Source organism: Aulonocara sp. 'chitande type north' Nkhata Bay, linkage group LG13 (assembly GCF_057382095.1).
Source record: "Aulonocara sp. 'chitande type north' Nkhata Bay isolate Kocher_YH1m ecotype deep benthic linkage group LG13, A_spYH_male_GT1.1, whole genome shotgun sequence".
Lineage (NCBI taxonomy): Eukaryota > Metazoa > Chordata > Actinopteri > Cichliformes > Cichlidae > Aulonocara > Aulonocara sp. 'chitande type north' Nkhata Bay.
In genome coordinates this window covers 28,693,604-28,712,255 of record NC_141356.1, presented here as the reverse complement: position 1 = coordinate 28,712,255, position 18,652 = coordinate 28,693,604, and the positions used below count along the sequence as shown (strand labels likewise).

Here is an 18,652-nt window from a genome sequence, read left to right as displayed (position 1 = left end):
TCTGCGCCCTTCTCTACCACGTTGTTGAATGCAGAATACACATCTACTCTATTCTGTAATTCCAGTTTCATCATGCATTGATTTGCAAATCTCATAAACAAATATTTTATTCACAATAAAAAAAGTATAACACATCTCAAAAGGGTGGGGGATAGGGCCATGTTTACTGCTGTGTAGCATGCCCTCTTCTTTTAAAAGGAGTCTGTAAACGTTTAGGTTCTCTAATGAGTCCAATTGTTGGACTTTTGGGAGAGGAATCTTTTCCAATTCTTTTCTTATATAGGACTGTAGTTGCTCCACATTCCTGGGTCTTCTTTGTTTTATGTTATTTTGTGATGTGTCAAATGTTGTCAGTTGGTGAAAGTATAGAGTTTAGTGTCACCTTGTTGAAATATGCACACCTTACAACATTGATTGTGGCCTTCCAGATGTGCAACCACAGAACAGTTTTGTACTTTAAAAGAGTCAATTTTAAGGGAGCTTTGTCCCAGATCAGACAGCAGCATTTCTGGATCATGTTCACATAAGGTTTTCTTGTTTGCATGCCTAAGCTTTAACTTGCATTTGTGGATGGTACTGTGAACTCTGTTCAAAGCATATGCAGTGATTTCCATAGCAGGATCATCAGGTTCGTAATGCAGCGCTGTTTGAGGGCTCAAATATCGCAGGCACCCAATTTTGATTTTCTGTTGATGATGTTATGCACTGTAGACAATGAAATATTCAAGGTCTTCACAATTCTACACTGAGGAACGTCATTCTGAAACTGTTCCACATTTTTTAACCTCGTTTTTTGCCGACTGGTGAACCTATAGCCATCTTTACTTCTGAAACACTCTGTTTTGACCTGTTGGCACTGAGCCTAGTCCCTTGCAACATGCTACTCCAGCTGTTTCTTTTTGGCACCACCTCCAGGCTTTAGTTGCCCAAATCCTGACTGTTTCTAGATGTGCTGATGACATCAATAATAATAATGTTTTTTTTTTCCATGAAATAGTAAAATGTCTTAGTTGAAAGATTAGATTTTTTATAATGTTCTATTGTGACTAAAAAATTCAGTTACAATCTGTTTTTATCTACATTTTATACAGCATCTTACTTTTTTGGATATGGGTTTCATTCTGTTCTGTTCTCTTCTATTTATTAAAACTCATATGTTACATATTTGACACAGGCAATATGATATCACTGCATTTATGGCAATATGCAGTGATATTTATAGCAGGCCATGTAGTTAGAAAGTTAAAGCCAAGCACACAGACATAACCAGGATTCAAACAAGGTGAAAGAAGGTCTGTAGGTTGTGTTTTGTTGTTGTTGTTGCTTTTTTATGACAAATGATAACACCTTCAGACATTTTAGTATAGCCTTGTGCAATCTAGGGCATCAGTTGCAGTTTGTAAGTACACAGCTTTTACAATAACTTATAAAGCTGACATTTTGTAACACAGTTTAATTCAATAATACTGAAAGCTGTACTCTTAAACATCAAAGATGACCTGATGGATAATGAGAACTGATTCTTTTATTTGAAAAATAAAATGTCGATTTTTATGTCTAACTATTGGGATGATTATATTTGTAAGTTGGTAAATGTATGAGTGACACATACAACTATACATATGTTGTTATACGTAGGTGGAAAACTATTTATTTACTAGTCTAAGAATTTAAATAGAATAGTCGTAATTTACATACCTACGCCCACAATGTGCGGTGTTGTATAAACACGTGTTTTTCTCCTGCCACACTTTGCTTGTCTGAGTCTTTCATTTAGCAGAAGGAGAGATGATGTCATCTCACCCCAAAATTACATAACCCGTGTTGGCTTATGATCAGAGTTTCTGCTCGCTCTAATCCTCAAAGTATCTGTGCATAGGACCTGCCTCATCTCAGCACCTATCATACATTTTAAAACCATACTGGGTAGACCTGCTCTACAAAATACAAACGATATTTCATTTCCGGCCAAAAACATGCTGTATGTGTATACAGTGGCGATGACACTCTAGATCACATTTAAAAATATTAAAGAAATATATATCCACCCTACTAGTGCAGTACATCCACGGGTCTACACGGATTAGTGTTATTTACTATTGCAGCGTTATTCGTGTGGGCAGCCCCCTCTGCAGCAGAGTGATGCTGGGATGAATCTGCTGACTCTCCCTGCCCCTGTTAAAAAATAAATAAATAATTTAAAGTGGCGTCTCTGCTGAGTCATGCATTGTACCCCACAATAATGATATCAATAGTCTGGGCTGTCCTTTCTGGACCTGTGCGCTCTCCACGGTTTACTGTGCGATGCTTCACGTATGTCAGTGAGTGTCTTTATTCTCTTGCCGAGTTATCAGCGACATAACGGCAGCGGAGGAGCCGGCTGTCTGAGGCTGCCAGATCTGCCCTATATCTCGTCTTATGATGATCGCTGCGGCGTTTTTGGTCCTACTAAGGCCGTACAGTATTCAATGTGTGCTGCTGTTGTTGTTGCTTTTGCTGGGGACTATTGCGACAATTTTGTTTTTCTGCTGCTGGCATCGCAGGCTTCGTAATGGAAAGCATCCAATAAAATCTGTGCTCTCTGGACGCCCCAAGAACCGCGGTGAGTAGCGTACAGGCCAGCCGCATCTTCTCCTCCTGACAGCTCAGGGTACATATATTCATGTAGCCTACAGACATTAGAGATACGTGTAATCGTTCATAGTCTGATTATGTTTATCTTTTGTATATAAAAGCAGAGTCATCACTGTTAACGCCTGTTCGGGCTGTGAGACTCAGAGGTGATGCTGTGCGTAAAGTAACCTGAAGCATCTTAAACTTGTTATTACTTCTGACCAAATGCATATCTCTTAGCCGAGCTGCAGTCATTGCAATGTTTTACATCCTAACATCTTTTTTGTAACATCTGTTATCTGTCTTATAGTTGGCCTGCGAACGCATCATTTTCGATCAGAGGTAGGATGAACTTTTTACATAATGGCTTTGTCACCTAATAGCCAGGAGGAATGATCACTTGTGTTAAAGTGAGACTACATTTAAGCTTTAAGCTGTGATTTAACCAACGCTTCACCTTAAAGAGCGTTTCTTTTAGACTTTTATCGAGGGCTGCATGGCTATTTTAGGGTCTATGCTGTGCGCAGTGCGCATGTGTTATCAATAAATGATGTGGGTGATATTGCAGTTTCACTACTGTTTTTCCCCAGAAACACATGGGTTAGAGCTAACTCTGAGTCCACAGAAACCGCTTTTTTTTAAAAAAAACGATCCACAATATCATTATGTTAAATGTCATTTGGTGCTGACGACTGAAAACACGAAGACCATTTTCTGTCGATCCGTTTCCGTTTTAAGCTTTTTTGCTTTCAAAATAAAAGTAGAAATGGTTTAAGAAAATAGCCATGTAAGTACTAAGCTTTTAGCCTGGAAGAGAATGATTACGAATAAAAATAAGCGCTACAACAGCTATGCTAAACTAAAAATTAACATTATGTTATGGATAAAGCTGTTTTAGTAGCCGGTTTTAATCTTCCTGACTTGGCCTATGAAAGAGATAGCCTCTTTTTAATTACAATTGCAACTATGGAGTTGTTGGAAACTAATGACAGTGTAAGGTTTTAGTAAAGCTATTCTTTATTTCAAGTGCAACATTGGCAGACCAGTGTTATGGCCAACCACACTGCTATAGAATAGAATGCAGTTCTCTTGTTTTTATATTTGCAAAACCAAAAGCTTGCCTTCATTTGTAGGTCATGTTATTGAACCACATGATACAGAATCCCTACTGACTCAGTACTTTAGCTGGTAGGGATTCAGTATCATGTTCAAGGACATCAAATGCAGGGCAGTTTTAGAGCCTTAATGTTGTAAAACAGTGTCCTCAATCTTTAAGAAAACTTGAGATAAATGTAATTTCAAAAAGCACATTTTCTCTTCAGAGTGACTGAAGTTTCTGTGTGATCAGCCTATAAAGTAACAGCATCCCACCTCTACTTTAAACCTGAACTGCAAACGCTGTAATTCTTCATAATCTAACACAGCTTTTAACTTCTTATGCTAAGGTATGCTTAATGCATAATCTGTTACCAGCTTGACATGTTCATGTTCCCCAGGGCTTCAGGCACAGTCCACATCGCCCGAGAAGGAGCATACATGCTCGAGTGACAGAGGAAAAGCCCAATCTGGTCGAGGTTCCTGAAAGTGAACCCGATTCATCATCGTCTCTAAGAAAACGCAAAGTGAAGAAGAGAGTCCTGCCAGAATTTTACCAGTCTGTACAAGTCACCCCTACACGTAAACCTGTAGGTACCCCACTTCACTGTTACCATTAAGAGTAATGATAAAACAATACGCTGGATTTGCTTGCTCCCCTCAACAGGAACATCACAATGTACATTTGATTCTGGGAAAGGAGTGCTAACTTGCTCTAGGGCAAAGGGGAGATGCTTATTTAAGGAACCTGACACTTGGGTGTGCTGTTGAATGATGGGTTTCTTCCCAAGAAATGAAACGTTGCTGTGCTGGTACTGCAGGGTGTCTTGTTCAGTTTCTAATCATCATAATCAAGACCAAACATTTAAAGATTTTTTTTTTTTTACTGCCAATCCGCTACCTGTACAGGACATAGTGAAGAATTGAAATACTGTCTCTCCCTAGTCTTACTATAAAGAAGAATTAAGAAAAGATAAAGGACACTCTAAGGAACTACTGCCACTATGTAGAATAGTGTCAGTGGTGCAAGATATACATTAAATTAAAAAAAATAAAGTAGCCTTTGAGCTGTACATGGACAGTAGTGCAAATAATCAACAGCAGCATTTACATTTAAAAATTTAAAAAAGATATTTACCAACAGATCCTGTAATCTTTGCTTTAAATATTTTTCCCCAGAAATTAAAAAGTACATGAACTCAACAGAAATAAAGTATTCTATGGATATGCCCCATGCCGCGGTGTTTTAAAGGAGCTGCATCATTAAAAAGGTTCAGTGGACTCAACAATCCAAACATATTTCACTTAATTATAACAATAATTATAGTAATAAACTCTGGTTTTGCTGCAGCTTGAAGTTCACAAGTGAATCACCCGTTTTATTAGATTTTATGACTCCTTAAATAATTTGAATTAGTCATCCTAGCCTGCACGCTAGTGCGTGCCTTTGGAAGCATAATATGGTACGCTCCCTGTGCCCTTTAACTCACCGCAGTTTTAGATCTTCACCTTTTCCACATCTCCACCTTCTTTGTGTTATCTTGTCTGTGAGCTGCACTGCTTGAGAACACGACTGGGCCTGTTGTCCTTCAATACTTTTGTCACTTTCAGATTGTGCTGGTAAAAATTTACAGTAAGGAAAGACAGGGACAACATTTGACCCAAAGACTGAGTGGGTGGGGGGATAACGTATGATTACAGGAGCACAAAGCAGAAGAAGGAGGGGACCTCCCCTTAAAGAAGGTGACTTACAGAAACAAAAGGTGCAACCACATTAAAGTCCTTTGGTTTGATGCCCTTTCTTTATGTATTGCTCCTCCAATCTGGGAATATATATTTGAATTCCTGAGACAGAAATTCTGATTTCACAAAATCATCTCATCTGTGGGTGTTTTTGAATGTGTCTGATTCAAATGTGACTGCATTGAGAATGTTAAATACACTAACCAGCATACAGCATACCCCTACTGCTTTACATTGGTGTTGTTTAGTATGAGTGTATAAATTTAGACTGACAAACTGTCCAAAGGATGATATTGATCTCCTCACACCCATCACTGGTGCAGACTCCACCAATAGTTGTTTGTTGTGTTGCAATACTGTAGATAACAGAAACACTTTTGTGCTTTTTACTATTTAACTGGTCAGCAGACAAGATGAATAACAACTTGACTGGAGCCAACTATGAGGAAAGACTTATCTATGAGATGTAGTCATTTGGCTTCTGAACCAGATGTTTTGCTGCCACCAGTTAACATTTTATGTGACGTTTTATTTATACATTTGTTATGCAGGTGAAATGTTTAACCAAGGATTAAGAAAAAGATAAATGATGCCATGACACAATCTTGTTAGTTTAACAACACAGCAAGAAAAGGAGGTTTGCAAATTACTTGAATTACAATGAGAATAACAATTAAGAGATGAATGCAATTATGAAAACAACAAGATCAGTGAGCACGGGCCTAATTCAGGCCACAATACATCATTTATAATGTGTTTACATGCCTAGCTCACAACAGTGTGTTTAAAATGAATAATCCACCATGGTTCGCTTGTTGTGATAAAACCAAATGTTCTTTGTGTATGTTTTTTTTTGATAAACATGTAATCTATATAAATGACACTGACCAGCAGCAGAATACAGCTTAAACAAGCAATTTCAGCCCAGTGTTGATTCAAACCAGGTCGTGAGTGGAAAAATTTGGTTTCTTTTACAGTAACCAAAAGAAGTCTTCACCAGTAAAGAGTAACCTTCGTGATGATCATGCTCATATTATTTTTAGCGCCAGTAACAGCTCTTGGGCAAAGATTATGAGGTTTTAAAAAGTAATAAAGAATCATCTACTTCCCCAAGTGATGTGAGAGTGGATCTAATATTTCAGCTAGTCTTATGCCTGTAATTTTCTTTAAATGAAACTAAGTGCAAACGGACTTCTGAGAACATGCTTTTATTCCAGTAGTAAGTTAGTACTAACTTTCCTCGAATCGTGCAGTTGTTTTGCATTTTATGAGTAGGAATTATGAAGAGAGCTGATAAAAACTGCAACACTAAGCTGCACTTTTTAGGACTGATCTCATCCTGATGAAAAGTGATGCGACAATTAAAAAAAAAAAGGCTGCTAATATTAACAGCATGTTGCTTTTATCAGCTCTGCAGACAGCCATGAAAGCAGTGGCTATTTTAAGCCACAAATCACTTTCTGTCACTCCAAAGAAATAATATCCTCCACTTTCACAATCTGTGCAGAAGCTCTAGGTTTACCTTTTAATAACACAGGACTAAGAGGAAGGCAGACCTCTTCCTTTCCTGTGCACAGATTATCTGTTTCAAGTGTCATTAAACTGCACTTTTGTCACTTAAGTGGTTGAAGTTGCTATAACTTTGCCCCACCCTATCCACTGGGCTGTGCTTGCCTGTATTTGTTCTCTTGCCCAACCTCAGGTGTGTTAGGGTGCAGCAAGGAATTGCAAAAGAAGGTAATCCATTTACCAGTCCTGCCTTTGAGCGTTTTTGTTGTGACTTGTGTTACAAAAGGAGAATGTGTGAGAACTGAACTAATTGGTCAATCCTGGAACTAAATGTCAGTTAATTTGGTTTTGTTCTAAAATATATATTTCTGATTTAATATTTAAACCAAGTGTGTCGTGTTGTGCAACCGCTGGACTCTGACTAGCACAGTGGTTTACTCTGTTTAACACTTCAGTGTCCATCCGCACGTAATTGTGTAACTGTGTGCAAAGTCAGAGCAGTGACCCAGGGGGGTCTGTTGTGGAGTCCTCGCCATGGTAATCAGTGGAATTACCCCCCGTCTTCATATTAACCCCGCGTTTAAGGTCGCTATTTGTAGCAACACATCAGATTTGTACAAGGATGGCGCTCTAACACCGCCGTCGCTGCTCCTGGAGCTGCTGTTGTTGGCTACCGGGTATGACGCGCAGACATGCATTCTGCTCTCCCATCACGGTCCAGCTTTGCCTCGACAACACACAGCGTATCATCCCTCCAGCCCTCTGGAGATCTGACATCACCTCACATCTTTAATGCTCCGACAAGGAACGAACGCGTGGCCGGAGCATCACTCAAAGGGCGTGGCACCTTGTGAAAAATGTCTATGAAGTCTGAAAGCCAATAACACGCATAAGGATTCTTTTCTCTCTTTTTTTTTTTTGCCTTTCTTCCAGCTGACAGGTCTCCATGTATACAGTGGTAAGTGTTGTCATTGACCTGGCGGGGGAGCCAGATACTATTGATTTCGCATCGCTTTCATTTGCCTCGTTCGCTTATTGTTACGGGTCATTTGGAGTTGGTGGATCAAGTGTGCGTCCTCACACCTAACGTGCCCATATTTATGCACCTTGACCCGCGATGGTGAGGCGGGGAGGGGATGGGTTGTGAACGTTTTAATTGCTTAGCTGTGTTTCTCATACATTTAAAGACAAGCATTGTTCTTTCCACCCTTATCCCCATTTTTCTTTTGTCTCACAGAGCTCCAGTTCGGGCAATCCTTCCCTACACTGCTCCATGTCTTCCTCGGCGGATTTTTCGGACGAGGATGAGTACAGTCTTAAATCTGGATCGGCGTCTCCCGCACCCGGAGACACTTTACCCTGGAACCTGCCGAGACATGAGCGGTCCAAGAGGAAAATCCAGGGAGGATCCGTGCTGGATCCGGCGGAGAGAGCTGTGCTCAGGATCGCAGGTGAGGGGGAGTCTCCTTAATATGGAGTTATTAGATAGCAATGTGCAGTAAGGACAAAAACCGTCTTGGGATATGTTACAATCCCCACATATGATGTATTTAGAGGAAAAAAAATGACAGACCTCCTTAAGTTTATTATTTTCTCGTGAGCTCAGGTTTATTTGGGGACAAGCTTGTCTGTAGTGACGTGGATCTGTGGCACATGTGATGGTATTTTGGTCTACCTGTTTTCTGCTTTTAGACTGATGCTTTAAACCCAACCAACAAAATTTTGATTGTCTAGTGTAGTTTTAACATTTGTCCCTTGTTATTAACCAAAAAGTAAAAATTTATTATAATAATAATAATTTTTTAAAATGTATTTGCTGATATGCACAGTCACAGTACACGTTTATTGGCGCCGAAGTGGGTAATTAAAGCTTTTTATCCCCCTGCCATGGGCTGGCAGTTTCTTCACACTTGATAAGTTGATCGGAAAACTTGTTTTATAGCACGTAAGCATTTTATAATGATACTTTGACTCTAATTAACGCCGTAAAATACGAGAAATAGCGTTTCAGATACAGATTGTCATGCGTGACGCGTTCAATGAAAGCTGGGTATCCGTAGATTTAATGTAGAGCTTATGTCGGCGACAAAGATAAATATACGATTTCAAACGTTTTGTTTGGGCCAAATCAGCCAAAACCGCTCGGACACGCGATAGCTACACGGTCTCTATTTGGAGAGGCTGACAAGAATAGGCGTTTATTTTTGCGCACTCTAAAAAAACGAGCAGTTAGCATGATTCAGCCCAGTTTTAAAATCCTACTGAGATGAGGTCCTTCCGGTTTAATGAAAATCACTCGCGATAAGATTTTGAAATGGCTTTAATTTATCCTTAAAGCCAGTATTGATTTAAGTGACATGCTAAAAAAATGAACCTTAGGTTGTTTTTTCCAGTGTAGCCTGTACGACAGTCATTCCTATCAATCTGGTGAAGTCCGGAGAGGAAGTGTCGCCTATTGGTCGGAGCGCAGACAAGGGAGGGTTGTAGGGCGTTTCCTTTCGTACAACAACACCGCCGATTACACTCTGAATCCACACACATACACACGCACGCACACACTCACTCGTGCTGTGTCCCTGTCCGTCGCTGGTGAATGTCCAGTTTGGGAAGCCCGGGTTATGGCTCAGTACGCACCGCCGGCTTATGCGCTTTCGGACGAACAGGAATACCTCCAAGCTTATGAGGATGTATTGGAAAAATACAAAGGTAGGAGAGTCAGTGTTGAATGGATATGTGTCAGCTTTAGGGCGAAGAAGAAATTGCCTGATTGCTGCTTGACAGTTCAACAAATGTCAGCCTGCTCCCCCCGTTCTCGCTCTCTGGTGACTGGCTGGTGTTCGTGTCTTTATCACTGCTGTGGAAAAAGTGGGAATATTTCCTGCATGACATCACATTTAGGTTGATTTTGAATAGTCCAAACAAAGGGTTTTTGTCATCATAGTTGTTCACTAAATAGGAGGCTTATTAATTATTTTATTTAGCTGTTATATTAAAAACATTAGTCTTGAAATATGTTTAGGAAAAACTCTGATTGCAAGCGTCAAGGTCCAAGTGGATAAAACAAGTCTTCAGTATGAGCAAATCATATTTTCAAAATGTAAATTATTATTATTATTGTATGTTTAAAATGATCTCGCTTACAGGAATGAAATTCAAATGTCTGGTGCTTCAGACCTGGCAGGACAATGACATAGCAGGCTACGCGTCAGCTCTCATCAGTAGCTTTCTGGCTGCTCCTTTTGGGTCTATCTCATTAAATAGAACAAATCCATCACACATAAAGGGCTAACTTCATTCAGCATATATGCGACGGCTAGATCTTGACATCTCATAATCATGCATTCTCGTAGCAGGCCTCTGGAGATCCGGTAGGGCAAAATTCAAACAGACAGTCATGCTTTCAACTCTTGTATTTCCTGTTCATTGAATCTGAAGCATCAGAACAACATGTAACTATTACTATGCCCTGTTGTACCAGATAGTTGTTGCGAGTATGTTCTCTCAGCTGTTGAGTATTTTAGCCAGCAGGCACAGTCAGCTGTGGTATAAGGCTTAAACGCCCCGACTGCACTCTAATGGGATCATATGATGTAGCATCATTAGGAATCTGTGGCTGGTGTCTTCCGGCAGAAGAGCTGCAATAAGACAACAAGCAGACTTATTTTTGAGTGTTCTTTTGCCATCACAGCTAGTCTGTGATCCGCTTTAGATGTTATAAACTGATTTTAGGGAAAACGTTAACTCTGCATCAACAGTTGCATGAAATATGAACTTATCAAGGAAGGGTAAGGTGCTTCTTTTCTGTTTTCCTCATCATTTTAAGAAACTATTTTGCATCAGTCTGAAGCATTGTCGTTGCAGAATAATGCTTATATGTTACTGTTTAACCAGTTTATCACTATGTCAAGAAAAATGAAATAGGTTTAGTGTCCTTGTTTTGGACTTATTGATATTATTCTGCACAGAATTGTTTGGACAGACAGACCCTGGTTAAAACTTAAGGTTTGTTTGTGAGTTTTCTTATAGCCAATCTATTTTGGTTACGTTCTGCACTTCATCGGAGAAAAAAACAACAAACTTTGATGGTTAAAGTAAAAAGATTTTCAGTATTCATTTACCAGAGTCTGTTAAAGAAAGCAGAAACACATTACTTATGAGCTGAAGTGATTCTTTACAAAGTTCTGGATTGTTTGCATCTGCAGTTTTACACAACAGGAGAAGTTTGATGAAATTACTGGATTGAGTTGCCTTAATAAGTCGTGTTTATAAGCGGATGATATCCATATGGAAAAGAAATAGAAAAAACTTATAAAAGACTTGCATCAGATGTGGCCTACTTCATATAGTGAATCATATAAGGCTTATATGATTTACTCATGAAAGTGGCCACTTTCATATATTGTTTTAGTAAGTATCCAAAACATAGAAGTTTCATTTATATAATTTTTCTAGGGATCTTATATCTGTTTTCACTCTTGTATGCTTTTCAAACAAGTTTCACACAAGACAGATACAAACTTTATAAGATGTATATATATCTTTTCCATATGGGTAATGCTGATAAATCTCTTTAAATCAATCCTGTGCAACCTTTTGTTCATTAAGTATGTTGTTTTCTTCAGAGCTGAGACATTTTTCCATTGGACGTTGTCTAAAAATCGCTTTATTTTTTATTTATTTCCAGTTGATACGATCACAGCCTGAAGCGTCTCTCCATGTGATGGCCAGAGTATCAAAGAGTCGCTTTTTCATAGCAAATTCATCAACAGTAACTAAGCAAACACAGACCAGTAAACAGAAAAGCCAGTGAGCAGGCTAAGAGACAGATTTTTGTTTGTTTTGTTTTCATTTTTACCTGTTGAAATTCAGGCACACTAGGCCTCCGTGATGTCAGGAAACATTTCGGTGTGCGATAACATTTCTCAGTAGTGCAGTGATGACAAGATTTGTGACAAGTAAAGAAATAATGAAGTGTGCATGTTAAGTATACACTTCTATACTGTGCCTTCAGCTTTAAGACTTAACCATGAATACTCTGTGCTCACTGAATAAAGCTATTAGATAAATTATGTCAAACATGTTATTAGTGAAAATAGAATAGTGGTGCAGTTTTGATGCTCCTTGTCAGCTTAGGGCTTTCTGTGTGGAGTTTGCATGTCCTCCCTTTGTTTCTGTAGGTTTTCAGTGGATGCTCTGCCTTCCTCCCACTGTCCAAACATGCTTGTTAAGATAATTGGTGATTGGTGTGTATTATCTGCGATGGACTGGTGCTCTGTACCCTGCCTCTTGCCCTATGACAACTCTGATAGGCTCCTGCAACCTCTAAGAAGATAAGCAGTTAAAAAAAATGGATGGGTAGATAATGCTGCACTGGGTCACTACTGAGTGTGAATGCTTTGTTCAGTAAATAATAACTTTTATAATTGTTTGGTATCAGTTATGTATTTATCACTCATGCTTATAATGCAAACACAAGGAACGTATACGTTTATTATGCTGATTATTGTCCTTACACTTTTGGCTTTAATATATTATATTACCTTCTGTACACTTTACCATTGAAGAGTTAAATCAATTTACAAACATACTGTGGTTCTGAGCTAATGTGAGTTCATAGGTCTTAGAATTGCCACAATTGCCATCAAATGAGGGCAAGTATGTTGCTGTTATTATACCTGATGTAGGAATGTGGCACTAATTAGGTACTTGCACTAATAATACGTTAAACAGAGCGACTGCTTTGGGTTGAACTGAAATTCAATGCAGGGTACACATACAAAAGACTGTAAACTCGAGGAATGAGTTAAAGACATGTTTTTTAGAAACATGCAGTGCTTAATGGCACTGGGCAGTGGCTGTATGGGATCACACTGTTCTAGCAGAGCCTGCTTGGTAGGCTGTCAGGATGAAGGGGCCACTGGGTTTCTTAACAGCTGATGATCCTTCGAAATCAGGAAAGATTTAATGGATTAACCATTTGGTGGTTCAGTCAGCTTTTCTTGCAGTTCATTTTGTTCTTAAGAAGTTTGATGGCCTGGATGGTTTTATTACATTGGAGGAACAATGTAATAATTGAAATAAGAACCCCACATGCACATGTTTTGCCTGCTGATAAAGGAGAATCTTGCTGGAAATGTTTATTTAACCAGTAAACCTTACAGTACACATACATTTTTGTTTGCAGATTTTAATAAAGCACATTACACAAAATCCTCCAATTTTGTAATAAATTTTCAAGAAGATGTGTACTGTAACCAGCTAGGTACTAAAAATGTGTGTTATTTGCAAGTACTCATACAAAGCACTGAACCAGTCTTTAGGATGCCTGTTCTGTTTTTTATTAGGGTGTGGTCTGCCAGTGTGTCTGTCAGATTTCTCTCTGTGAGTCTCTGTGCTCTTCATTATGACTTGCAGGACTATTGCAGATACTTAAAAATATCTTCGTATGATTTAAGCTAACCCCTTTTAATATTTTTATTGCCTTGTTTTATCACACACAGAGGCAAGTGAGAGCTTTGCATGTTTTGCACAGTCACTGCCTTTGTCCACCCTCCTGGGCTGTGCAGCCCAACCCCTTTGCTCTATGTCGACAGCCCACTCATCACATTCAAATGGCCTAGTGGCCCACACACAAAGCAGGCTGGCTGTATGGAGACAGTCTGCTACCGTACAAAAGATACTTTGTTTTAATGGAAGCAAGATACAAGTTGCAGACACATGTTCATGTGCCATGGTGATTAAGGTGATACTCCTGAAATTCATTTATTTATAGGAATTTATTTAAAGGAAGAAAATGAGCTTTGTCCTGCCATATTATGCATCTGATAGCTGCAGATTCATTTGCTCATGACAGAAAAATTACATTAGATTTCTGGATCAGTTTCTGATTTCAGCTTTATCATCTTTTTCTTTTTTTTTCCCGCGTCCTGTTCGGCATTGTTGTCTTGAATTGTTGTCCGAAGGCCAAAAAATGCCAAACAGATGTACTTTCACAAGTGAAGCCTTACGGTTTTCACTATAATTGTCCACTTGATAGTCATATTTTATTAGAACTTAACTAGTTTTTTATTATTTTGGATTATTACAACCATAACGGATGAGACTGGGGAGCGGAAAAGGGGAAAAAAAGGAAAGAGAAGTTGGGAAGAAAGTTAACAAAAGGAGAAGAAGGGAAAATAGAGGACATGAAAAGGGATAAAGAAAGAAAAACACTGCTTCAACAGCTGTTGAGAAAAAAAAGCAGAGCAACCACAGCAACAACCAATATATGCATAAAAAACAATGTTACTGGAAAACACACAGTAATAGTACAAGATTTTTTAGAGGCAGCAGCAGCCCAAGATAGTGTGTTTGTCAATACCTGCGTGAACACCTGTGTGAACACTTTTATGTACACCTGTTTGTGTGAGTGCGCTTGTGTTCGTAATGTTTCTCCATGTAAGTGGGTAGCTGAGGACCTGAAGCAGACATGAAGGAGACCTGGGCTCCAGACATCCTCAGGCCCCCCAGAGCACGAGAGCTTCAGTAGGACCACCGCAGGTACTACCGCGGCCCCGACTCAGAGAAGAGCAGAGGAGAGACCCAGCATCCATGTTGCAGAAGCACCAGATGGCTTCAGTGGTGCACTGGAAGCCAGCTATCCCAGAGCAGACCGAGCTCTGGGCCCAGAGACCCAAGGGCACCCCAGCCCCTAGCAGAGGCTCAGCCCCTAGCCCCTAGCAGAGGCTCACTCCCAAGGCCCACCAAGTGGCCCTTGGGAGTGAGCCAGTACACACCAGAGCACCCAGCCCCAGACCCCGAGAAGTACTAATGCACCAGTCCATGGGGACACCAGCCACTGGCAAGGAATGTAGCTTGGGAAAATAGGCCCCATACCTGGGGGAGCCTGAGATGTTCTAAGAGAGAGGGAGAGTCTAAGATGTGACCTGACACCAGACAAACAAGCATACACAGACACAAGCACTCACACACACCCAACATGAAGGCACACAGAAATGGACGACATACACACACTCACACTCTCCATACCCTCAGAGTGCTCTCAGTTTCGTTTTGCAGGTTTCGCCAAGATGCATTCCTAGATCATACTGCTTCTTATCTACAGTCAGTAATCAAATGCCTGATCATTTTCTTGCTATTGGCCAGTACATTTTGTTTACAGCAAGTGCTAAAGCATGATGTTGTTCTTGCTGCGAGGTCCTTCACGGATCTAATCAATAAATCTCATTTCAAAAAAACATAACAACTCTTAAAACACTTCTTTACTATTCCCTTGTCTTCAGCGACAGAATTGCAACTTACTATTTTTGTCATATCTATCTATCTATCTATCTATCTATCTATCTATCTATCTATCTATCTATCTATCTATCTATCTATCTATCTATCTATCTATCTATCTATCTATCTATCTATCTATCTATCTATCTATCTATCTATCTATCTATCTATCTATCTATCTATCTATCTATCTATCTATCTGTAATATGGCTTTACTGCAGTCCAGTGTCGTTGCATTAAAACAAATCTGTGCCTGAGTGCAATACATGCTCTCTGTTGTATTTATATGCTGTCATGGTGATGAGACCAGCATGACTGAACCTCATTCCACAGGCCCGCTTAGCTCCGCTTACATGAGATCATCTTGTGAGTCTCTGTGTCCCACCCCTGACTCATGCTCTGGAGCCTTTCCTCTCCCGCTCCAGCAGCAACACCCTTCTCTCCCAAATGCAGCCGTTGCTGGGAAGCAGTGGCGCAGTGGCAAGAGGAAGCAGGTTTCCTTGCTCCATGTTTTAAAGTGGAACAGCCATTACAGTTTTTCTCAGTCGCTTTGGTGCATTTCTCACAACAGAATTAAACATTGCACAACAGTTAGTTCAACCACCACAACATGTAGTCGTTTTGGCACAACCCTGTGGCGGTTTCACGTTCACTGCGTCCAAAGGCAAATGCCTTTGGACATGAAGCAGTTGAGTGAGTACAAATATCTAAAGAATGGTCACGTTTGACTTCCTATTCATCACTATCTCCTTTCTTTCATCATGAATGTCACAATTATTCATACTTGTACCGGCTGAATAGTCATTGTCCTTACAACTAATAGTCTTCATTGCATTGCTTGTGTCAGTGCACTCAAAATTGCTGAACAGCTTGTCAAACGATTCATACACCCATTTTGAAAACCCTATTTTGGAGGAGTTTCCATGAAACCCCTGCACACGTTTGTATATCTTGACGAAGCGGGATTCAATCTTGCAAAAGGCGTGAACGAAATCACATTGGAGAAATAGCCACCATTGATGTCCCAGGCCAACGAGGAGGAAATATTTCAATGTGTGCAGCAATCTCAGAAAATGGCGTTCACACCCATATTCCTCGTATTGGTGCATACAATACACAACACCGGTTGGCTTTTCTGGACGCTCTTTATAGGGACCTAATCCCACAAAATGAAAGGGATGATCCTGGTGACAATCGGACAATGTATGTAGTGGTTTGGGATAATGTTAGCTTCCATCACTCTGCTGTAGTCGGGCAGTGGTTTGCAGCACACGATAGGATACTTATGGAGTTTCTTCCTCCTTACACTCCATTCCTAAATCCAATTGAGGAGTTTTTCTCTTCCTGGAGGTGGAAGGTATATGACAGGCATCCACATACCCAAATGACCCTGCTAGCAGCTATGGATGCAGCTTGTGATGACATCACAGCAGAGTCCTGCAGAGAGTGGAGTTGACACTCCAGAAGATACTTTCCCCGATGCATCGATAGAGCTGACATTCGCTGTGATGTTGATGCAAATATGTGGGCAGACAGACGGGAGCGTCTAGATATCAATGATTGATATGCAGCAGTGTCTGTTTTTCAGTTTTGTTTTTTTGTTTCATAACCACTGGAGTGAGGTTTACTGTCTAAGTGAGTTTATGTTTGCTGTAAAATGTTTGATTTACTGTATTTCCCCAGTTTGCACAATGCTGTGAACAGTTTCAATTAAATATTATCAAGAGTGCATATGGAGTGTCTTGATTGTCCTTTACAATTTATGGTTTTCAACATGCCATGCATGCGGTCCGGACTTGACATGTCATTGGGAAGCACCTACAAAGACATCCGTCACAATGGGAACATGTTCAGACCATGTGATTTTGTGACCAAAGGTGCTGGTCTAATGACTTGTAATTGTGACAGCCCTGACACTTTGTTTGGTATCAGTACTTGCTTTTGATGAATGTATTGTCTGTTTTGCTCAAGGGATTTGTTGTTGATGCATTGACAACTTATTTTGGACACCTGACTTTTCTTTTTGATGGAGTGACTCACTTTTGCAAGTTATCCACCATGTTTTGCAGTTTGCACTAATTGTTTTGAGAAGTGCCTTAGTAGTGGTGGAGAGTTCAATTCTGTTGTGAGAAATGCACCAAAGCGACTGAGAAAAACTGTAAATGAGTTGTTCCATTGCTTTTTGGTTTGCCTTCACATCACGAAACCTGCTGGTTAAAAACCATTTCAATACTCTTGTGATTATCCTTATACCTTGTGTAACTGGTGAAAATGAAAACATTATGAATTCATATTAGATTTAGCTATTGCTATGCTCACTTGTAAGAAATTAATGTAGCATATAAGCTTCGCAATAATGGCAAATTAGTGGAAAAACCTGAATGAGTGCACGGGGATACCTGCTTTTGTACAGCGTGAAGGGAATCATTGTTTTGACTGAAAGTGGAATGGTGCTAATCATATCTTATTATTCCTTATGAGGAAGTATCTGTGGGAAAAAAAGGCAGAGTTATTTAGTAAGGACCACTGAACCACCTTATAGATACCATTGAATATTCTGTCTCTTTTAATATTGTAAGAACAAATCTAGATAATTATTAGCTTTGTGTATCTTATACAGTTGAACTATGCATCCATCCATCCATCCATCCATCCATCCATCCATCCATCCATCCACCCATTCTCTTCTGCTTATCCAATTTAGGGTTGAAGGAGGGGTTAAAACTATCCCAGATACCATATGGTGAAGGGCAGGGTATACCCAGGACAGGTTGCCAGTCTGTCAAAGGGTTAACACAGAGAAGCAGACAACTATTTGCACTCACATTGACACCTATCAACAGTTTAGAATCACCAGTTAACCTAACCCCAGTAACTACATGACTTTGGACTCTGAGAGGAAGCCCGAGTACCTGGAGAGAAACTGGGAGGGAAACTAGGACAAAATAATTCAGAATGATGGAAAAATGTGGCTTTGTTTAATTTTGTTTTATTCTTATGGTCTGTAAAACAGTGTGAATTGTGAATCGGTGTTTCTTTAATTTCAAAAAAGAAAAAGAATCAGTTGTTGATGTTGAGTGGTCATTGTTTTACAACAGTGGAGAGCAGCAAAATTTGAGTGCAATCTGAGTGACGTCTCAATTAGGACGTTGGCAAACGTTGTGTCGGGCAAACCTGGCCAACAAAGTTATGAGATGGGCTTGATGTGTGTTATGACAAGTGTTTTGTGGGCTACATATAGAGTGAACCTGTGGCTGATTCACCTTGAGTCAATGGTCTTAGTCAAGGCCAAATATGGCGCACAGAAATCTACAGATATGGGCCACATTTGAGCCAAATATTCACTGGTGTCATGGTCCAATAAGGCAGGTGCAGCTGCTGAAGAAATGGAAGCTATTGGATTGTTTGCAGC

The 18,652-nt window shown here is 39.9% G+C and overlaps 1 protein-coding gene across 3 annotated transcripts in view; it reads left to right on the top strand.

The window, feature by feature from the left end:
- Positions 1 to 2,235: 2,235 nt before the first annotated feature.
- dst (dystonin) overlaps positions 2,236 to 18,652 on the top strand; it is a 104,687-nt gene continuing 88,270 nt past the window's right edge. For 2 of the 3 annotated variants that reach the window (XM_086259738.1, XM_086259737.1), the window contains exons 1-4: positions 2,236 to 2,602; positions 2,924 to 2,955; positions 4,110 to 4,298; positions 8,198 to 8,411. In XM_086259738.1, coding sequence (XP_086115864.1) covers positions 2,419 to 2,602; positions 2,924 to 2,955; positions 4,110 to 4,298; positions 8,198 to 8,411 — 619 coding nt within the window. In that variant the 5' untranslated portion in view covers positions 2,236 to 2,418. Of the gene's footprint in view, positions 2,603 to 2,923; positions 2,956 to 4,109; positions 4,299 to 8,197; positions 8,412 to 9,557; positions 9,667 to 18,652 lie in introns of those variants that run through there. The other variant, XM_086259739.1, reaches the window with a different exon arrangement.